Source organism: Podarcis bocagei (assembly GCF_964188305.1).
Source record: "Podarcis bocagei genome assembly, chromosome: 5".
In the NCBI taxonomy this organism is placed as follows: Eukaryota; Metazoa; Chordata; class Lepidosauria; order Squamata; family Lacertidae; genus Podarcis; species Podarcis bocagei.
The window spans coordinates 29,771,602-29,793,426 of NC_138129.1; the positions used below are offsets into that span (position 1 = coordinate 29,771,602).

Here is a 21,825-nt window from a genome sequence, read left to right on the forward strand (position 1 = left end):
AGCCTGTGACAAAATTTCCCTCTAGGATTAATGTGGGTTAGATTGGATGAACCAAGGGTGGGGGATCCTGAAAGACAACAGCTCCGAGGGGACTGAGCCATGGATCCCCTGAAGAGAATCAGGACTGTAGCATAACTGAGGCAAGCGGAGATGGATAAAGCTCTCCTCAGCATCTTTCTTTTTTGAGGAACCTCGTTTGTTACACGGAGGCTTCCTAGCTCTCCGAGGCGGCAAGCAAGGAAGTTGGCTTTAAGAGCGCGCGAGAGGAGAAACAAGTCCATTTCTGTGCTCTTTTTCCGAGCCGCTGAGATTTGTAAAGTTAACCGAGCCGCTCGAGAGAAGATACTACGGCCGCGCGCGCCAACCGCCCCCCTCCCCAGGAGAAAGCGGGGGAGAGAGAAAAAAAAAAAATAGAACAGCGCGCTCCCGCCGCCGCCGCCCAAACCGGAGGCGCGTTCCCGGTCCAAGGCGACGCGCGCGCAGCCGGGCCGTCACGTGGCCTCCCTGAGGAGCAGAGGAGGAGGCGGAGCCGCGGCCGGGCTCGAGGGTCGGTGTCCTGGAGGTTCGGGCTCGCGCTGACCTCTCCCCACCCTCAGCCTCCGCCCCCCACCACCCCGCCCGCTTCTCCTTTCCCGCCAGGGCAACCGGCGGCGGCGGAAGGAGCGTGGCGGCGTTGTTGCCCGAAGCCGCTGCTTTCTTTCGGGGGCCGGGAGCGGGCGCGTTAAGCGGGAGCAGCAGCGCCACCAGGTGAACGCGCGCGACCGGATTCCGTGTGGTGTGTGCGTGCGAGGCGGGGCCGAGCGGGTGGGTTCCCGGCGTGGGGGGGGGTGGTGGTTGCGTGGGGGGGGGGCGGGAGGGCCGAGCGGAGGAGCAGTTGCCCGGCAGCCCCAGCAGGCGCGAGGGGAGCAGGGCCCGGCTGTGGGAGGGGCTCTGGTGACAGCCGTTGAGAGGGACGGGCCTGGTCAGGGTCGCCCGGGACGAAAGGGGGGGCGGGGCGGGGGCCTCCCAAGGGCCGTGCGTGGCGACCGGGGAGGCCTGGCACTACCGAGGGCGAGTGACGGACGGTGCCAGGTCTTTGGGAGCAGGGGGAGGATGTGCTTCAGGAAAAGCAGCGTATTGGCTGAGCCCGGACTTGGGAGGAGGAAAGTGTGTGTGTTGGGGGGGGGGTCCTCCTTCTAGGGCCTGGTCTCTCAACCCGCAACCCCCCCACCCCGCCTTACTAGATGCCCTTTAACTACGAGAGAATGGCCCAGGTTTAGACACAAGGTGGGGGGACCTCCAGGACAAAACACAATGGCCGCCCCTTTGCCTCGCAGCGCCCAATCTCTTAGGCAGTCCTGTTTTTTTGGTACAAAACCCTTGCTTCGTTTGGTTTCCCTTGGTCATTGGTAAGTGCACACGTGGAGTTGGCAGCAGGGGTTCGCCCCTGAGTCCAGAAGGACTGGGCCTCCAAACTACATTTCCAGCAATTGTTTTGTTTTTAAATCGCTTGTCAAATGTGCCAGGCTCTTTGAGGTGGGATTCGTCTCTGGTATGTGTAGTCGGGCTTTATGCTTCTCTTAAAGCCCCGAGTAGCCCAGGCTGAATAATTTATCTGTAGCCTGACTTTTTCACTGAATTATTCACACACGTCTATTTCAGAATTATCAGATAGATAGACAAAGAGTCGTGCTGCTGGTTTATAACTTGGATTGATCGGGATAATGGAAAAAGTTGATACGGATGGGCTGTAGGTGGGCTGCCCATTGGGGTTAACAAATCTCATTAGAACCACAATACTTTTTTGACATGATATGTAGACAAAAATTACTAATCTCAGGTGGTCCTTCTGGTGTCACATAATCTCTGCTGATATGATAGTTGGATATGAAATAACCTGTGATGTATCCATGGAAGTTTTAGTATCCTGTTTGATTATGGCTCTTACCTGATGTTCCAAGTAAGAGGTCCTTATCCCAAGAAACCTTTTGAAATCTTAAAAACTGGAGAGTATACTGTTAAGTATGGGAATTGGTAGCACTTAACAACTTGGTCTTAGAGGCTGTTCACACAGCAAAGTTATCCTAGAATAACCCCGGGAAAGAACATTGTCTAAGGGTGACCCTGTGGCCTAAGTTAAGGGATCCAGAACCCTAAGAACATCAGCACTTTTGTTTTTAAAGCTTATTGGTTCTTTTTTTTATAGAATATTTTGAATGGCACATTTTTCTCCTTTGGGTTCATATATTTGTTTGAAAACAAATGATCAAAAACTATCAGCAATGCATATTGTAAGCATTTGTTTCGGTCATAGGGCACTCACATTACCATTTAAAATGCAAGAAAATTCAGTCATATCACTACTGGCTGGAAATGTCACTGAAATAACAAATGATGTAACCTGTGAATAGTGGTAACTTCTGCAAATTGCTTGGGACTGTTGGGGGTTTGAGATTCTTTGGTGGTTTAAAGTTTGGCTAATTATTCTGCTTGTTCAGCCCTTGTTCCTGTAGTCTTAACTCTTGAGGGTTGTTTTGCAGGTGGCAAAGTGTAACTTAAATGGCTGCCAAATTTAACACAGGAAAGAGAATTCTAGCTTTGGACTTTGTTTGCATTTAAATTTGATATGCCTTCTCTTTGTCTAAAGAAATTACCTTATAGGGGCAAATACAAACCCTAATAACAATTTGAGCAAAATACTGGTTTAATATGAGCAATTGTTTTATTGGCACTCTTTTTTAAAAAGGAAAATGGAGGGTAGAAAGGGTCCCTCATTCTCTCTAATTAATGCAGAGGCTCATTATTATTATTTATTATATTTATATACCGCCCTTAATCTGAAGATCTCAGGGCGGTTCACATAATAAAAATACAAGATAAAAACACAAATAAATAGTTACAACAATACAAAACAACGCCCCACATAAGTACTTGGATGTATTTTGTGGGTTAAGATGCAAAATATATGGGTTTGACCGGGAACTGAAAGAACCTTTCTAAGTGGAGTTCCTAATGAATATGATGTGGGAAGTAGTATTATTTACAGACAAGTGATTGACTTTGTTGGAATATACTTTAGTATTACAGTGCTTCAGTATATATATGTGTGTGTGTGTGCGCGCGCGTGCGTATGCTACTGTTCACATAAAATTTCATAGCAGTGTGCAAAGTTAAAATAACATCAACTGTAGCCAAACAATGAATGGGAAATACAAATTTCTGTTAAACAGTCTTGGATAAAATGTAACAGGTATGTAATGTAGAGCTTAATATTTAATACAGTATTTAAATATGTTGAATCTATAAGCTTCTGGAGATTGTTGAAAATTACCATTCACTGGTAAATAATTGTGAGTGGGTAGGAACTTGGAGAAATGCAACTGTGTGGCTACAAATGCTAAAAGAATGTACCAACACAATAACCTTTCTGAGTTGTAGCCTTAGCTCTTAAACAAAAGAATTGTAACTTACTACACAGCAAAATATTTTGGAATAACAAATCACTGTGAATTGCAGCCTTTAGTCTTCTACATAAAATATAGTACTTTATCTAACAGTTATCTCCTTACTGGGCAAGCTTTTGTTTTTCATAATCAAATCGGAAAAAGTATTGGGCTGCAATCTATACACACATGGTATAAGACTCACTGAATTCCATGGGATTTACTTCTGAGTAGTCATGTATTGGGACGTGGGTGGTGCCGTGGGTTAAACCACAGAGCTTAGGACTTGCTGATTAGAAGGTCAGTGGTTTGAATCCCTGCAACGGGGTGAGCTCCTGTTGCTCAGTCCCTGCTCCTGCCAACCTAGCAGTTCGAAAGCACGTCAAAGTGCAAGTAGATAAATAGGTACCACTCCAGCGGGAAGGTAAACGGTGTTTCCGTGCGCTGCTCTGGTTTGCCAGAAGTGGCTTTGTCATGCTGGCCACATGACTCGGAAACTGTATGCCGGCTCCCTCGGTCAATAAAGCGAGATAAGCACTGCAACCCCAGAGTCTGTCATGACTGGACCTAATGGTCAGGGGTCCCTTTACCTTTACCTTAGTCATGTGTGGTGTTGTACTGTTCATTGCACTTCTTTCACAGTACACTAATTGACTGGGCATCAGAGTACTTTTTGTTGGTGCTTCTCAGCCTGGCCTCTGTTTTCCATTTATTTGTTGTGAAATATTCCACCACTCATACATTCCTAATATGTTAAGTTTTAAATTTTTGCAACAGAATGTTTTTTCATTTCTATGAATTAATCCAACTCCTGACCTCTGTCTGGTTCTGTTATGATGGGTGTAACTCTTCTATATTGTAAACATTTTGTTGTAAACCATCATGGGAGATGTTTAAAGGGTGGTATACAAATATAACAAATAAATTTATTTTAAATGCCCTTGTTGCTATTATGTATCTCTGCTACTGTATATGAGAGGTTTTTTAAAGTTCAAAAGGTGAGAATCCTATGACATATTATGCAAGCAGCTGAACTGAGAAAGAGTAAAACTGCTAGGATCCTTGTTTTGGCTTGGCAGATGCACACATCTTTTTGCTAATATTATTTATTACACTGTGTAATTTGTACATATATGTTACATATTCTTCACAATGTGGGACACAATGTGTCCCATTGTGGGCTGGGCTACAACAAAAATATGATAAGATCTAAACAAAAAAGCATAAAACACTAATTCACAGTAAAAAAAAAGTACAGTATCCGTTACAAAAGGGAAAACAGATTCAGCCATCCCCAAAAGTTCTGGTAAAAAGGTGCTCCTTGGCATGGTGCTGAAATGTGTGCAAAATAGCTGCCAGGCACACATTGGGAAAGGGAGTTCCAGACCTTGGAGGCCACTAGAAAGAAGTCTCTTCCATGTCCTGCCATGCCTTGAATCTTCTAGGGCAACAGAAATGCTAACAAGGCCTCCCACAGTGAAAACACCTCTTAGTTTGGTCTGTTTGGGAAAAGTTGATCTTTCATGTATGTTGGATCAATACCATTTAGGACTTTATATATCAAAGAAAAGACCTTCTTCAACGTATAGCCCACCTTTGTGGTAGGCTCACCTGAGGCAGTTTACAGTATGACAAAACCGTATACCAAAACAAGGTAAAATTTAGTCAAGGAATAAACTAACAATAATACTAATAGGAGAACAAAAAGCCAACTGGCGAAAAGATGGCTTTAAAAGTGATTGATGCCGCTCCTTATGTTGTCTCTGTGGTCTGTTGGAAATTCCAAATCACTTTTTGCAACCAGCTTTCTACCTTCTGTTCTTCCTTCTCTCTTGAGTCTGAAGGAGAACTTGCTTGTAAAATATGTGCCACCTGTATAGGTCACTCACAGATCTAGTTTGTATTCTTTAATACAACATCTAAAGTGGTCCTGGTAGGGCCACTTCAGATATTAAAGTTTTCCTATAGGGAAAGCATTAATGTTCATACTGCTCATTTGGGGGTGATTCCACATCTCCATACATATAGTGTAGCTGTAATTGGCCACACTTGCATGTTTAGAAAAAGTTGGTGTAGCATGTTTCAGTCTACCTGTTGAGTGCTTGGATTTTTGTGTACTAATTTGTGTCTGAAACCTGTCTGAAGTAGTTTGCAATAATTCCCCACTGTTATCCTAGAACAAAGAAATTTTAAACAGCATAGTAGGATTACTTATCATCTTTTTTCTTTTCCCTAACCTTTTGCCGTCTTTGCCAAATCCTGGTTGCTGCTTTGCATATCTAAAGGATCTGTCCCTTTCACTTCTTGCATCTTCGACCAAACATTTGTTCACCCACATCTTCTATTACAGCAGTTCCATCTTGCTACTCTTGCTCCAGACTTGCATTGTGGTCTCTAGAAACAAATGCTACATGCACTGACTTCTTGTCTTTTGCTACACCAGGGCCAGTGTCCTGGTCCTTAGAGCTAAGGCTGTTCAGTTCCCAACCCCCACATTCTCATGTTCTGCACACTTACCTGTTATCAGTTTTCCTTCTTTCCTTTTCTTACTTTCTATGTGTCTGGTCAAATTTCCCCTATGATGCAGGTTGTTCAGCTGTGCCCTATGTGGTCAGTGCAGGATTACCAAATGGGCAGAGTAGGCACCAGACTATGGGCCTTGCTTTTAGGGGCCCCATGACAATGGATCAAAATAAAATTGATTTGATCTTGAGAGAAAATTACAAAAACGTATTGGAAATAATTTGTGAGCCCCCCCACCCCCCAATTTTGAGTGCCTGGGGGCCTCCACAGGATTTAATCCAGCACTGTAAATGGTTTGTGACCTGGATACTTTTAAAGTCTCCTCCTGAACAAATCCTGAATACTTTTATTTGTTGTATCCTTAAAATGAGGATCTAGTTAAGTAAATTAGCCTGAAATTTGTCTGGCACTGTGACATGTGTTACAATGAATGTCTAAGATTTGGCAAGTGTCAACAATGGTAGACAAACACTGTGCATGTCAAAACTTGAGACAAACATCACTGAATATCAACACTTAATATACATTAATGTACTCCAAAAAATTGGGCAAAACAACTATTTTCAGACTTAGCAGGGATTCACATGTTAAAGTCAACATGCATTAGATTTTGGCTACTAGTTTAATTAATTAAAAATTACTTTAAACCTTTTTAATTATTTAAAATGCAACCCCCATACATAGAATCATAGAATTAGAGAGTTGGATGGGACTCTGAGAGTCATTTAGTACATGCCATCCAACATCCAATTTGAAATCATCCTTAACCCTGCTGAGCTTTGAAAATGTGCTAGCAGTTTTACTGTTGCACCACTGGAGAAGTGTGATCAAGGAGTCCTGACTAACAGTGCTGGGTGCCTCAGTTATATTACTGGGTCATTCCATATCAAGTGATTAAATTTTAAATGATTTTTTTTACTTCATGTCATCCAGTTTTCTTAAAATTTTGTGCACTTATTGAACAATCAAAACTAAGTTTAAATCCAACATTTTATTTTTTTATCTCCTCCCATTTTTGAGTTATGAGGGTGATGTCATGTGCTGTTGTTCATTTGAGGTTGCATTTGCCCAATTTTAAGACCTGGTGAGTAATAGATTATTATTATTATGTCTTGATATGTAAAACCACAGAATTCAAAGAGGGTGTACTTTCTTTTCCTGTTACAGATAGGTAGCCGTGTTGGTCTGCCATAGTCAAAATAAAAAATTCCTTCCAGTAGCACCTTAAAGACCGACTAAGTTAGTTCTTGGTATGAGCTTTCGTGTGTGCATGCACACGAAAGCTCATACCAAGAACTAACTTAGTTGGTCTTTAAGGTGCTACTGGAAGGAATTTTTTTATTTTTTATTTTCCTGTGACTGTATATCTGAGTTTCTAACACTGACAAGAATAGTGTTACAGTTTCAATGCCCATTACTGTTTTCTCAGTCTAATGAAACAATGTTTCATATTTACAAAGCAGAAAAGTAAAAAAAAAAAAAATCAGATGCAGTTATAACATTACTGTATCGCCACTTTTAGCTGAACCTCAAGACAGTATTCTCACCTACATCTACCTGTTTCGGCAGGTAACAGAGCTATATAGACAGGATTTTAAGGAGCTGCCAGTTCTAGTTAACTATAAGCATGGAAGCATTCTATGTTGGTCCCAGCCCATGGTGTGAAGGCGTATGTTGTAGCAGTTTTGTGGAAGCTAAGCAGATCTAGATCTGGTAAGCATTTGGAAGGGAGTCTGTCTAGAAATTCTATGCATGTTGCTTAGAGTTACATCATTTGTGTTCCTTATGTCTTGATGGCTACATGCCAGGTGCGGGGAACATTTGGCTCTCCATATGTTGCTGAATGAAACTCACACCACCCCTGGCAATTGGCCATGTTTTCTAAGGCTGATGGGAGTTGAAGTCCAGCAATATCTGGAGGACCAGATATATACTGTCTCTGAATGCCCGTTAGAGTTAGGGAGTGATAGTAGGAGAAAGCTGCTCTGTTTGTTTCCTGTTTGTAGTTGCCAACTTAACATGTATGGAACATATTGGGTTGTTTTACTATCATGGAAGAAAGAGTCTTAGGGCATAGTTGGGAATTCATAAAGAGACAGAATGGTTGGAGGTCAAACATACTTACACTCAATCCCACAAATAATTCCCTTTCTCATCACCATCCACCATGTTCAAACACTTTTAAGGATTGTATGAAATGTATGTTTGTATGCTTGTATATTTGTAATATATGTGTATTAATGATGAATTATTTTAACAATAAAAGCTTATTAATTAATTTTTTTTAAAAAAAGAATGGTTGGAGGTCATTCTCTGTCACAGAGGTTCAAAGTACCCTAATAGGTTGTGTGTGTGTGTGTGTGTGTGTGTGTGTGAGAGAGAGAGAGAGAGAGAGAGAGAGAGAGAGAGAGTTTATGTTAGCTTGGAGTTCTTTTGAAATGAAATCATATTGGACCCCCTTAGCAGATTGACACTGTCAAAATAAATGGTGGAGGTTGCCTGAACCTATGAGGTGCTATGTATCTCAGCTTAGGATCTCATAGGACCAGACACAATGGTTCTGACAGTGGCCCAAGTCCATCTGTAGTGGTTTTTAGCTGGGCACAATGCCTGTCTGACCACACCACCACTTTAATGCAAAGGCACGGAATGCAAGAAATTCTGTATGTTTGTCAGGCCTTTCTAATAAAGGAAAGTTGGTAAGCTGAACTGGGCTTTCCTGGTAATAAATATAAGGGGAGGAGAATAATGTTTCTTGGATAAGGGGTAGTTAGACATCTGTTGCGGAGCATTTGGATTGAACTGTACACCTATGGGAAAACTTGGGCACCCCTTTTATTTTATTTTTGTAGTTGGCAGAAGTATTATAGTCTGATATGCTTATGACACAAATGACCTTATATAAAATTATATCAAGCTGCTTGTGTGTTCGTCTGGCCTTATATGGATCCAAAAAAGGGCAAACATATTAGATTACACTTCACGTGTAATTGGGACATTTTACTCAGTTTCTGGACAAATAGCTTGTAAAAGGTAGATGCCGTAGCTCAGCAATACATAGGATGCATTGCATGCGTAATATTCCAGATTCGGCTCCTTTCATCTCAGATAGCAGGACTTGGAGAGCTGCTGCCTGTCAGAGGGTTAGATTGATCAAGTAGTCTGACTGTGCAAGTTACTTTCATAAGCAACATTATACATGTGTGTGTTTTTCTTCTTAGGGTTAAACTCAAAGTGTGCTGAGACACGATCATCTAAAATGCTTGTTAGGTTGAGATTAATGAATGCCATTTTAAACAACATAGAATGAAGAGCCTCTGAAAGTTCATCTTGGTAAGTAAAAAGGGAATAGAGATCTTTTGGTTTCATGTACTGCTAATCATATGTACTTTTCTTTATGCCTTACTTTATGTTCTATAGTTTTGGTGACCCTGTTGGTCTAGCTGTTGGAGTTGGTAATTTTATTATAAGAGGTGTTGAAGTACCCCATCACAAATTCAGTGACATTTTCTTTAGTATGGAAAAAGTCTAGGGTCTGCTGGTTGGTATGGCCAGTGAGCATATTAGTTGTGATAAGGCTTACAGTCATGCCCTTGTTACTTCTTGAACATGTGAGAGGGTTCGTTTGAAAATTCCTATAGCTATATGCCAAACTGACAGGTGTATTTTAGGCAAGTACTTTTTAGAAACTTTTCAGGGAAAGCCACTAGAAGAGAATTTGGAGCATGGTAATTATGGATAGGGAAATCTTGATCCTCTACTCTAAAACTAAAATGGTTTTACTTTCTTTAAACAAATTATATATATTGGAGTTTAATGAGTAGATAGCCCATGAACATAGGGTGGGATTCGAAAAAGTTGTTGAGCTTTTTGGGGAGGGCAATTGAGCTATTTCTGAGGAAAAATCAGAAAAAAACAACTCTGCCAATTTCCGCCTGGACACTGCAATATTCTGGAAATGTCAACCCTAGGTCTTGCAAACATCTTGTGTGTGTAAGCATTGCCGGATGGAACAATCCCCCCTCTTCTCCCCTGTGCATTGTTCTGGGGGCTCACCTGCTCTAGCCAAGTTTAGGGGGCATGTGACAGAGAGGAGAGGGGGAAGTAGGCATGAATGGATTCAAATCAAAGTTTCACAGGTCTAAATTCAATGCTTTCCACAATTCTCTTGTTTGTTTACCAGTAGCTAGAGTGTGATAGCATACAACAAACAGCTGAAAGGAGATATGGTTTGCTAATTTATTTTCTTTTTCTTTTTTAAGAAATAGAGGCTTGTGGAGAGTTAATTATTTTTCCTCTCTTCTTGAAAAAATTCTTTCAGGTTTATTGTTATCTAGGAAGGGCAACAGGACCTCATCCAGAATCTAATCCAGATCAGCACCATGTTGTATGATTTTGTGGATAACATGATCGTCATTCAACTTAAGATAATTGTGGAGTTATGACTAACAGGTATCCAACCTCTTAGAAAAACAAGTATTAGAATGTTAGCAAGCCATTGATGTCTGCAGTGTGAGCTTTTGCTATGCAGATATAGCAGAGAATAATGCAGATCACCTATGTACAAATAAAATTATTCACTAATGAAATGGTTTTAGTATTTCAGAAATTATCAAATGCCAGTTGCAGATTGTCAAATGTTCAGAATTTAGTAGATATGCAGCCTAATCCAGTCATATTAATTTGCAAATAAGTCTCATTTAGCTAAGTATAACCTACTGCCATGTATGTTTGTATAGGATAAAACCTTATGAAATAATTATAATATTTAATAAAGAAACATTAAGCATATATGTCCCATTGAACTCAGTGGAACTAACTTGTGAATAGTCATGCATAGGCTCATGTTCTAAGTGAGCTATAAAGTCATCAGCATAAAGGAGGAAATGTTCAGTATGTGTGAGTGGCCTCAGATATTTAAAATTCCTATGCTGCATAAATACATGTATACCAATTTCATATATAATTTGCCAAGTCTTATCTTGGTATGGGTGGAGAGACTACTTTATTATCAGAAAATGATTTTGGTTAGCTTTATTTATTTATTTAATAGATTTCTAGAACCCCTTCTGTAAACTTCTGCCTCTGCAAACTCTCCCTGGATTAGGGAAATAAAACATGACATGCTGACTTCCTCAGCGCAGATCAAACAAACAAACATTTATTTATTATATTTTTTAACATTCTAAAATTATTTGTTACTATGTTTCTTAATAACTAAGTTAACATTAAACAATACAGATGTAAGTATGTTAGCCTTATGGTTAATCCCTAAACGGAAAAATGCCTCTACCATATATGCAAATTTAATGGAGACTTTCCTGTGTAAATGAAGAACTTTTGAAAAATCACTCCTTGCATTTTACACTCTACCTACCAGATGTAGGGTTGTATCCAACTAAATCAATGAATGGATATCCTTTTTTTAAAAAAGATGGTTTTACTTTTTATCACTGATAAAAAATATTTGAAGGATTATGTTGACTTTTGGTGAAACACTTAGGAACCAATATAATGCTGTCCATGCTTGACTTGGTTCAGAACAAAAAAAAACTCACCCCTTAATTAATTTCAACTGGATACATCTGCAGATTTGTCACAGCTGAAGTTTTCAGAGGATTGGACTCCCACTGTCTGCAAAAGCAGACCAGCAACCTGAATGCTCCTATGGCTCAATTTTTCTGGGTCTGCTTAAATTGTCATGCAGCTTCTGATACAGGATCTCCAGGTAAGCTATTTTTTTATTAGCTATATATATTGATACGTGATAAATGAAAACATTAGGTTTTTTGGATTTACTTTATATCTGCTAAGGCCTTTCTAGATAGGGTGCCTTCTCTGGGGAGGAAAACCTGTTCCTTTAGTACTATATTAGTAAATGCACAGCGTCTGAAGAAAGTAGAAAAGCTTTGGTATGTATGTCAGCGATGTCATGGGTACCATCCAGTAGATGCTCATGTCACTGCTTTCCCTTATAGTTGTATTATTGTATAATAATTGTACAGTAGTTGCTCAGTATTGTATAGCTGTATAGTAGTTGTTTTTATTGTGGTGAAGGTAGAGGTTTCTCAGCAATTGTGCCCCATTACTGGAGAGCAGTGATTCACAGCAGCTGTAGGAGCTCCAGACGATGTGCCAGTGACTACTAGCTAAAGCTGTGTCAGAGCTGTGGAACTCCCTGCCTATTGACATTAGGCAAGCACCTTTGCTGTATTCTTTTTGGTGCCTATTTAAAACATTTCTGTTTAGGCAAGCCTATCCTTACATGTAGAAGTTATGTGTGTTTTATCTTTTTTTTTTTAGGAAGTGTTGATTTTAATTAAACCGTTGAAAGATTTTATATACTCAGTTGTAACTGTTTTTAATGGATATTTTTTAATGTTTTACTTCATATTTTTGTAAACCACTTAGAGGAGTTGTTTGTTTTTGTTTTTACAATCAAGCAGTATATAAATGCCAAATACACTTCATTTATTTATATATTTATTCAGTTCATTTGTTAGTTATTGCATTTTTATTTTACCTTAATCTCCAAGGAGCTCAAGGTAGCATACATGATTCTCTCCTTCCTCTTTTAATCCCCACAACAGCCCTGTGACGTAGGGTAGGCTGAGAGGCAGTGAGTGGCCCAAGATCACCCAGTGAACTTTATGACTGAGTGGTGATTGAACCCTGGTCTTCCAGGTACTAGACCAAAACTACACTCTTAACTGGATAAATAGATCACTTTATCATGCATTCCATAATTATTTTCTAAAAGAAAAATGGGGAGTGACTTTGCTAAAAGAACCCTTGTGGTTTCATTCTGATGGGGCTTTTTTTTTAGAATTTTAGAATTATTAAAAATAAGAATAAAAATCCTGTGTCAGTTCCCCCCACAGTATGCTTTCCCAGCACCATTAAAAATTGCTAAATAATTTCCATTCCTTGGGGGGCAGAGTGATGAAATGGGTTTTGAGAAAGTCATTGGGACTCTCCCACAGACTCCTTTGGGAGAGTTTTGAGGTGGTGATTTTGATTATTATTATTTTAGGGGGTGGGGGGTTCATTTCAGCCTCAGTTTGTATGTAAGCAGCTTATGAACATAATACTTTTTGAGATCTAAACAAGGTAAGAACAAAATAGAAACAGTATTAACAATAAGCTGTGATTGTATAGATGTAAAATTGTGCATGTATATATAAACAATATATTTTAAATATATAAATAATATATTTTAAAACTTATTTTCTTTTATAGGTTTGTCTTAATACCTGATTAGCTTCCATTGCAGCAAATTACATAGCCATGGTTTGGGGTGATATGCCTAAATTAAAAGATAACCACACTTCATCGTATTCTTCAACCATGGAAGACCTGGATGTGGATCTTGACTCTGGACTAGAGGAAGATGACATTAAACATGAGAGCCCTTATGAAGATTCCACAATCTTTGTAGCTTTTAAAGGCAATCTTGATGATGATGACTTCAAACAGAAATTGGACATCATTTTGAACAATGTTCCTGGCCTTTTACACCTGGGTATTTCACTCTTTTGTATTTTTTTAGTGAAAGATTGCTTAATTAACTTTTAAATATTAGATTTAGACATGTAAAATTGCAATTCATTTATTTGAAGTTAAATTGCTCTAAAATATTGCAGACTTTTTACTAGTTATTTTTAGCAAAAAAATATATATCCCACTCTACTTCCTGAAGTGTGCAGTGTACATTTGAATTGCTAGTTGAAATGTCTTGTGTGAAGTAGCTCAGAGTTAGTATTACATATTGATATCAGTTATTGTACTTGAGTAACCATGTACATTCTCTGTAGTAGTTCAACAAGTCTGTCTTCTTTTTTATCCTTTTAACAAGAATCTGAAAAGTTAAAACTGAAGAAGGTGGAACCCTGGAACAGTGTACGTGTTACTTTCAATATTCCTCGTGAAGCAGCTGAGCGACTACGATTGCTGGCTCAAAACAACAACCAACAACTTAGAGACTTGGGAATCCTCTCAGTTCAAATTGAAGGTAGCTGAAAATACTTTTGCAGTTGTTCCTGAACTGTATAGTATACTTAAGAAACACAGTGTTTGAAAAATAAATATTTCCATTAGCTTTTTGAGTACTAAATAATAGTATACCTCACTGGCATCCTGATATTCTGCCTCAGGGATAGACTACATGTTACACTTTTGTATGTGCACCCTTCATGTGTGTACCCTTCTCCCAGCTGTTTCCTTTAGCAGCACATGCCTCGTGAATTCTGGCCATCAAATAGCCAGCTTCCGTGCCCCTGCTCCGTGTCATCTGTGGTTGCTAGAGAGAGTGGGTAAAGCCTGCTATATAAGAACCAGAATTCATCTGATAAATGGTATTAAATGATGGCAGCCTATGACTTTTTACATACTGCTTCTCATTTTCACATGCGCTTGAAAATGCCAGTCTGCTGGCAGATCCAAATTATTATTGCTTACATTTGGCATATTTTCCCACTGCTTCATTGATAAGAATGATAAGATGAAGCTGTACTTGAATAACAGCTGCTTTGCTTTGGTAATATAAGAATATTTCTGCTTTCTAGCTGTCTCATTCTTGGCTGCAAGGAAAGAAAATCCTTGCACAGAAGAAATACATGCATGGATTGTTTTCTCCATTTAAAATGAATAGGAAAACTCAACATACATATCATAGCATCTACACCCACAAACAATTGCTGGATTGGAGCAACTAGAATAAACAACCTTATTTGTTTGTTTTTAATTTATTAATTTTTTATCCAACACTTCTTCCCAAAGGAGCCGAGGGTGGCAGATGAACTCTCAATATTAAATTTTCAAGTGACTTTTTAAGGAAAGCCAAGAAGTGTGCAAGCTCTATTCCCTCTTATTTGTTTGTTTTAAATGCACGTTGTTGATCTGAATCGAATATACCACTTTTCAACAGCCCTTTTTAAATGCTACTTTGTAGTTTCCTGCCCTGCCATATTGAAGCAATATTTATGCTCTGACTTGAATGTTAATGATTGCGTTCAGGTGAAGGTGCCATCAATTTGTCATTGGCTCAAAACCGAGGCCAAGATGTGAGGATTAATGGGCCTATTGGACAAAACAACTCAGTACGAATGGAGACAGGCTTTCCCATACCAGGAAACCAAGGCAAGTTCAGCTTTGTAAAAGTTAGTGATACGTTACTTTGTGAAATATGCAACTGTTCTTTCATACAACTCCAAAGACTTTTCACTTCTTGATTTTTCATGTTTGTGGCATGTTTGGGGATTTTTTTTGAACATTTATAGACTGCTAACAATTTTTTGCCACGTGCAAATTTTCTTACTATAATTAAGTATAGAAAAATGGGTTTTTTTAGCCTGTTTTAATGTTTTATCCTCTTAAGACAGGCTTCCTCAACCTTGGCCCTCCAGATGTTTTGAGACTACAATTCCCATCATCCCTGACCACTGGTGCTGCTAGCTAGGGATCATGAGAGTCATAGGCCAAAAACATTTGGAGGGCCAAGGTTGAGGAAGCCTGCTCTAAGATCCTACATGGCAGATTTTCCAAAGTTCCCTTCAAGGATAGATGCTGTTCTTATAACCATTCAGAGATAATACATAATTTAACTTCTAATGAGGAAGTTTTGTAATCAGTGTTTAGAAGCCTGTGTAAGTGTCTTTCTTGAGGGTCCTGATTTTTATTTAAAAACAAGACTATTTTTAAATATTTTTTTCCCATTACTTGAGAAGAAATCTGTTTGCACAATATCAGATTTCACCCATTGGACTCAGTTAAAAAAGTAAATAAATTGGTTTGGTTATGCTGCTGATAATAGTGATAATGACAAACAAAAAGAAAGCTAAATAATATGCAAAATTCAATGGAAAAATTAAAAGTAGAGTCAGGAAGACAAAGCAGAGAATATAGACAGAGAAACACTTGCTAGGAGAATTTTTTAATGATACTAACTTAACAAGCCATGAAGAGAAATGGAAGAAGACAAAGGGTCAATACCCGTGGATTTGTTGCTGTTTTTGGTTTGGTTCTTAAATTGCTTATTGGTGTTCTGGAACAAGGTTGGCCATGCTCCCTTTTTAGAGAACAACGAAGGCCATACATATCTTAACATATGTATTTGATACTCTTATTTGTAATGTGTTCCTATTTGTATGATCTAGCATTCATATTTTATTTTTTTATCATTACATTTCTATCGCGCCCTTCCAAGGAGTTCAGTGTGGCATACATTGTTCCCCCACACCCATATTATTCTCACAACAACCCTTTGGGATAGTGATTGGCCCAAGGTTACCTATCAAGCTACATGGCAGCATAGGGATTAGAACACTGGTCTCCCAGCTTCTGTTCCAAGCCTCTGGCCCTACAACACACTAGATATCTACAATATGGTTTCCTTTGGCAATTCATTCTCCTTTATTGATCCACACTGGAGTGGCTTTTGCCACAGAGACAACAGTTTTGTTAGATTTTCTGCTTTCTTGTATATATTTTCAAAAATCGAATAAATAAATAAATATACCACACAAAAACAACTTCAAAATTTCAGTGCAGGATTTGAAGCTTTTCCCATTCTGTGCAATGCTATACTTTGCAATTTGACAATTTGCATCTTTGCACAATGAAAAATATGGTTATGTTTCTAGGGTTAATAAGAATAAACAATCCTGCAACTGTGATGATGCAGCAAAGTGGGAATGTATCATCATCTATGATGACGAGTGCAACTAACACAGAGTTGCAACCTAGAACACCTTGTCCAACATCTCAGTCAGGTAATCGGCTTAGATATTACTTGGATAAATATATCTGGAGAAATGTGAATTTGTGTTTTATTTCCCCTGGCTTCTGCTTATTAATCTGGAAATGCATTCTAAAATATTTACCCAAGCTCTTAACTAGTTCTTTGCATGGAATGAGCTGCATTTTTTAAATATTCAAATATTATTGTGGATTTCATGTTGTTGCCTAGTCCCCATCTCTCACAAAACAATTTTCACAAAAATATGTGAAGTGTGGTAAAAAATTATTGAGAAATATCCTGAGCTGTGTGTGCATGTGTGTGTGTGCGCGCTTGCTTGCTTGTGAGGGACAGAAAGAGAATGTTTGTTTCTCTGAATAGTACTAGACTAACTACAGACAATATTTCATTTTCTTCTCCATTTCTTTTTATAGATTCAGTGGATCCACTTTTGTCAGGGCTAGCTATCCAACAGCAAAATCATCCATCTGGATCTGTAGTGCCTCAGCTCCATTCAGTACAGCCAGTTTCTGTTAATAGGCAAATAAACCCAGCCAACTTTCAACAGATGCAACCACAGCAACAATTGCAGCCACGCCCTCCTCAACAGCACCAGCAACCACAACAGGGTATTCGTCCTTCGTTCACAACCCCAACTCAGGTTCCAGTTTCTCCTGGTTGGAACCAGGTGCCTTCTGGAATAGTTCAGCCTCCTCCGTCACAAGGCACAATGGGCACATTGACAGTTAACCAGGGCTGGAAAAAGGGCCCTTTGCCTGGACAAATGCAGCAGCAACTCCAAGTCAGACCATCTTTGGCAACGGTACAAACACCCTCCCATCCTCCACCCCCATACCCTTTTGGAAGCCAACAAGCTTCTCAGGCACACACAAACTTTCCTCAGATGAACAACTCTGGCCAATTTACTGCTCCTCAGATGAAGAATCTTCAGGGAGGGCCTTCACGGGTCCCTACACCACTACAACAACCCCACCTGACCAACAAATCTCCTGCCTCCTCTCCCTCCTCTTTTCAGCAAGGATCTCCTGCATCTTCCCCAACAGTTAACCAAGCACAGCAGCAGATGGGACCAAGGCCTCCCCAGAATAATACTCTCCCCCAGGGGTTCCAACAGCCTATTAATTCTCCTAGCCGTAATCCTATGGTACAGCAGGGGAATGTACCTCCAAACTTCATGGTAATGCAACAGCAAAACCAGGGTCCACAGGGCTTACATCCCGGGCTAGGAGGTAAGTAATCATTTTATTGCAAAATATTTGTTCCTAGACTTTATAGCAAATTAATAAGTTACCTATGAACACTGAATTGATATGCAACACCACGTGAATTTCCTGTTGATATATTAAAGAATTGAACTGCTGAATAATGTTTGTCATTGTTGGAAGAAATATCAGAGTTGGAAGAAATATCACCTTGCCCAAACCAGTGCTTTGAGACAAAATACTGTAAATCTCTATTGCTTTCCTAACAAGCCATGTTTTGCTTGAAATCTTCCAAGGGAGGAGATACCACAACATTCTTAAGCCAATTGTACAGTTGCTGAAATAATTTTATAAATGGGAACTTTCCCTGACAGTTTGATTTTAAATCTCTTGTAATGTAAATCTTTTGCTCATGTTTCCTCAATTAATAATTAGTAATAAACAATTACTAAGTAGAAGAGTTTGATTATCATTTCTGGGTTAATAAGCTGAGATATGTAGTGTTTTGGCTGTGTATGCAGCCGCTTTATTCCTCCCTTCATACTGAGAGCAAACAAACCAGGAAGTTTTTTGTTAACTAGTTTTCTGTTTCAAATGAACAAACCAGGATATTTAGCCCTGGGCCTAATTTTGACACAATATCCTAGCTTGTTCTAAAGTTGTTAACCATAATTTCCCTATTTGGACAAAATGGAAAAATAGTCTGTTGAAGTCTTCCTGGTTTATTTTCTTGCTCATGCCTAAGGGTGCATGTGTAGTTAAAAAGCTTGTTATTAAGCAGTGATATAATTGTTCAAACATGGTTATTCTTTCTCTGATAGTGAAAAACATTATTATCATTTCTAATCTTTTTTTTTCTAGGTTGGGCAAACAAGCCTCTCATGACTTGACATAGTCATTGAGTCCATAGTCAGTTTATTTATACATCACAATTTTCACAGACTTGTGCTTAGAGTGGTTTGCCGAAAATCAGTCGGAATGGAATAATACAATAATTACAATATATAACTAAAATTACAATATTCCTATTGTGTTTCAGCAGTTAATTGATTAAAATTTATCAAATTAAATTAAATTAGCACAAAGTTTGCTGACAGACTAAATAATATTCCATAGAATCTCTAAAGCTAATAGAGTCATACCTCATGTTGCGTCCGCTTCAGGTTATGTCTTTTCAAGTTGCGTCCTGTGGCAACCCAGAAGTACCGGAATGGTTACTTCCAAGTTTCACCGCTCACGCATGCGCAGAAGCGCTAAATCGCACGCTTCTGGATACAAACGCTTCAAGTTGCGGGTGGGCCTCCAGGACAGATTATGTCCGCAAGTCAAGGTTCCACTGTAATAGTAGTAACTATTAACACCCTTATCCAAAAAAACCTTTGCATACATAGAGTCAAAAGACAAGACCACCCCACTCCATTTCTTCTGGCTGCTGCTCACTTATTAAGGCTGCTGGGGCTGGAGGGTGGAACATAGCCCCCCCCCCCATTTTTCCTGCTTTATTCTCCTCTTAACTGTATCATGATAAGGATATATTAATCAATGTTAATATACAATGCAATTAATAAACAAAGTTATTTTTCTGTCCAGGAATGCCCAAGCGTCTCCCACCTGGCTTTCCTGCAGGACAGGCAAATCAGAACTTCATGCAAAGTCAGGTGCCTTCTACAACACCAGGGACACCTGCAAATAGTGGAACACCCCAATTGCAAACAAGTCAGAGCGTGCAGCACACAGGTCTGGTAGCTGAATTTTAATAGATTATTGGTCTGCTTTTCTCATTTATGGAAGCTCACTCTAAATGACAATACAGTGTTGTATCCAGCGGTGGTTTAGGAGTAGCTGAACTGCTTCTCCTAGTACAAGGTGACACACTCAGTTTTTGCCAATCCCCCATACTAATTATAGCACTTTATGCCATATCCAATCTTGAGTGGCCGCTAACCTTAAAGGGAAATTTTTTGGGCGTGGTAGTGGGGAAGCACAAAGCCATCATTAGATACAATCCACATTACTTGGCAAATGATGTTGTATTTTCAATAGTAGTAATTTTTGTATGTGTAGAAACGTGACTGCTGTGTTAAATGACACAGAACTGTCAACATCAAAAATTAAGTTTATCTGAAAGGATAGTGCAATGAATTTAGTGCCATTTTGAAAAATGACCTTCTTCTATTTGCTGTTGTGGAGACAGTAAACAGCTGTCTTAGGTAAAGTGGGTGCAATAGAGGCCTTGGGTTTAGAGAGAGAAACACTGGGAAGACCAATTAGAACCTTTCACCCTTTTGTAAAAAAGATTTTTGTTCATAGACAATGCCCTAGAAACATTAAGAAACCCTATTTGCCTTTCAGTAAAAGATTCTAAATATGACTCTGTTGAATAATATATTATGCTGTTAACTTCTATTTGCTTTGCCCCCCTGTCCTAGTCCACCACTGATCTGTTACCTCTTTCTTTTGCATGTTCTGATCATGTATGATTGGCAGAAATGCTGTTAGAGAATAATTCTTAGGATTTCCAACATTCACAAATACTTTCAGACCATGTTTCAAATATTGGAATTTTGATAGTACAGTATTGTAAATGTTAAACACAGAGAAAATTTTCTGGACTAGTTTATTAATTTACATGCTCTTATACCAATTCAGTTTACAATTGTCTAACCTGAACTATTAAAATTTTTAAGGTGGTCAAGGAAATGGTCCTCCTCAGAATCAGATGCAAGTTCAACATGGCCCATCAAATATGATGCAGACCAACCTAATGGGTCTTCATGGAAATATGAGCAACCAGCAGACAGGTACCAGTGGAGTTCCACAAGTTAATATGGGCAACATGCAGGGACAGCCTCCACAAGGACCACAATCTCAGCTAATGGGGATGCACCAACAAATAGTGTCCTCCCAAGGACAGATGGTGAACATTCAGCCTCAGGGATCTCTAAATCCTCAAAACCAGATGATACTTTCTCGAGCTCAGCTCATGCCACAGGGCCAGATGATGGTCGCATCTCAGAACCAAAATCTTGGTCCATCACAACAAAGGATGACACCACCCAAGCAGATGATTCCCCAGCAAGGCCAACAGATGATGGCTGCACATAATCAGATGATGGGACCGCAAGGCCAGGTGTTGCTGCAGCAAAATTCAATGATGGAGCAGATGATGACCAATCAGATGCAAGGAAATAAGCAGCCATTCGGTGCTCAAAGCCAGTCCAATGTTATGACGGGGCCAGCTCAAATAATGAGAGGACCAACCCCCAATATGCAGGGAAACATGGTGCAATTCACAGGACAGATGATGGCCCAGCAAGGCCCTGTGAACAGCAATCCTTCTCAGGTTATGGGGATTCAAGGACAAGTTCTGAGACCCACAGGAACTAACCCTCACATGTCTCAGCAACTGGGTGATACCACCACTACTACAAACAGTGATGTGAACTTGACACAAATGCTACCTGATGTTTCTATGCAACAAGGAAACATGGTGCCTCCCCACTTGCAAGGGATGCAGGGAAACAACAATACACCAGGGAGCCATTTTGCTGGGCATGGGATGCCTTTTAGTACTCCTTTTAGTGGAGCTCAAAATGGGAATCAGATTTCCTGTGGACAAAACCCAGGTTTTCCTGTCAACAAGGATGTCACAATAACAAGCCCTTTGTTGGTAAACTTGCTGCAAAGTGATATATCTGCAGGACATTTTGGTGTGAACAGCAAACCGAACAATCAAAATGCCAATAAACCCAAGAAGAAGAAACCTCCAAGGAAGAAGAAAAATAATCAGCAAGTAGAACAAATTAAGTAGGTTTAACATTTTTGTTTCCTACACAACCGAACCAAGTTTGTTTCTATTTCAGTTGAACATAAGGTTTGCATTTGCTAGCAGTTCTTTTAAGTAAATATTTATAATTCACAA

General features: G+C 39.5%; 1 protein-coding gene across 7 annotated transcripts in view; it reads left to right on the forward strand.

Annotated features, from left to right (window-relative positions):
- The first annotated feature begins 543 nt into the window (after nt 1-543).
- Nucleotides 544-21,825, forward strand: part of NCOA6 (nuclear receptor coactivator 6) — a 38,421-nt gene continuing 17,139 nt past the window's right edge. The window contains exons 1-12 of one of the 7 annotated variants that reach the window (XM_081194838.1): nt 1,133-1,148; nt 7,515-7,658; nt 9,167-9,278; nt 10,267-10,397; nt 11,537-11,673; nt 13,185-13,467; nt 13,801-13,956; nt 14,961-15,083; nt 16,586-16,714; nt 17,115-17,930; nt 19,494-19,640; nt 20,591-21,710. In XM_081194838.1, the coding sequence (XP_081050964.1) occupies nt 13,233-13,467; nt 13,801-13,956; nt 14,961-15,083; nt 16,586-16,714; nt 17,115-17,930; nt 19,494-19,640; nt 20,591-21,710 (2,726 nt within the window). In that variant the 5' untranslated portion in view covers nt 1,133-1,148; nt 7,515-7,658; nt 9,167-9,278; ... (1 more) ...; nt 11,537-11,673; nt 13,185-13,232. Of the gene's footprint in view, nt 748-1,115; nt 1,149-5,005; nt 5,077-7,295; nt 7,659-9,166; nt 9,279-10,266; nt 10,398-11,486; nt 11,674-13,184; nt 13,468-13,800; nt 13,957-14,960; nt 15,084-16,585; nt 16,715-17,114; nt 17,931-19,493; nt 19,641-20,590; nt 21,711-21,825 lie in introns of those variants that run through there. The other 6 variants (XM_081194841.1, XM_081194836.1, XM_081194842.1 and 3 more) reach the window with 6 other exon arrangements.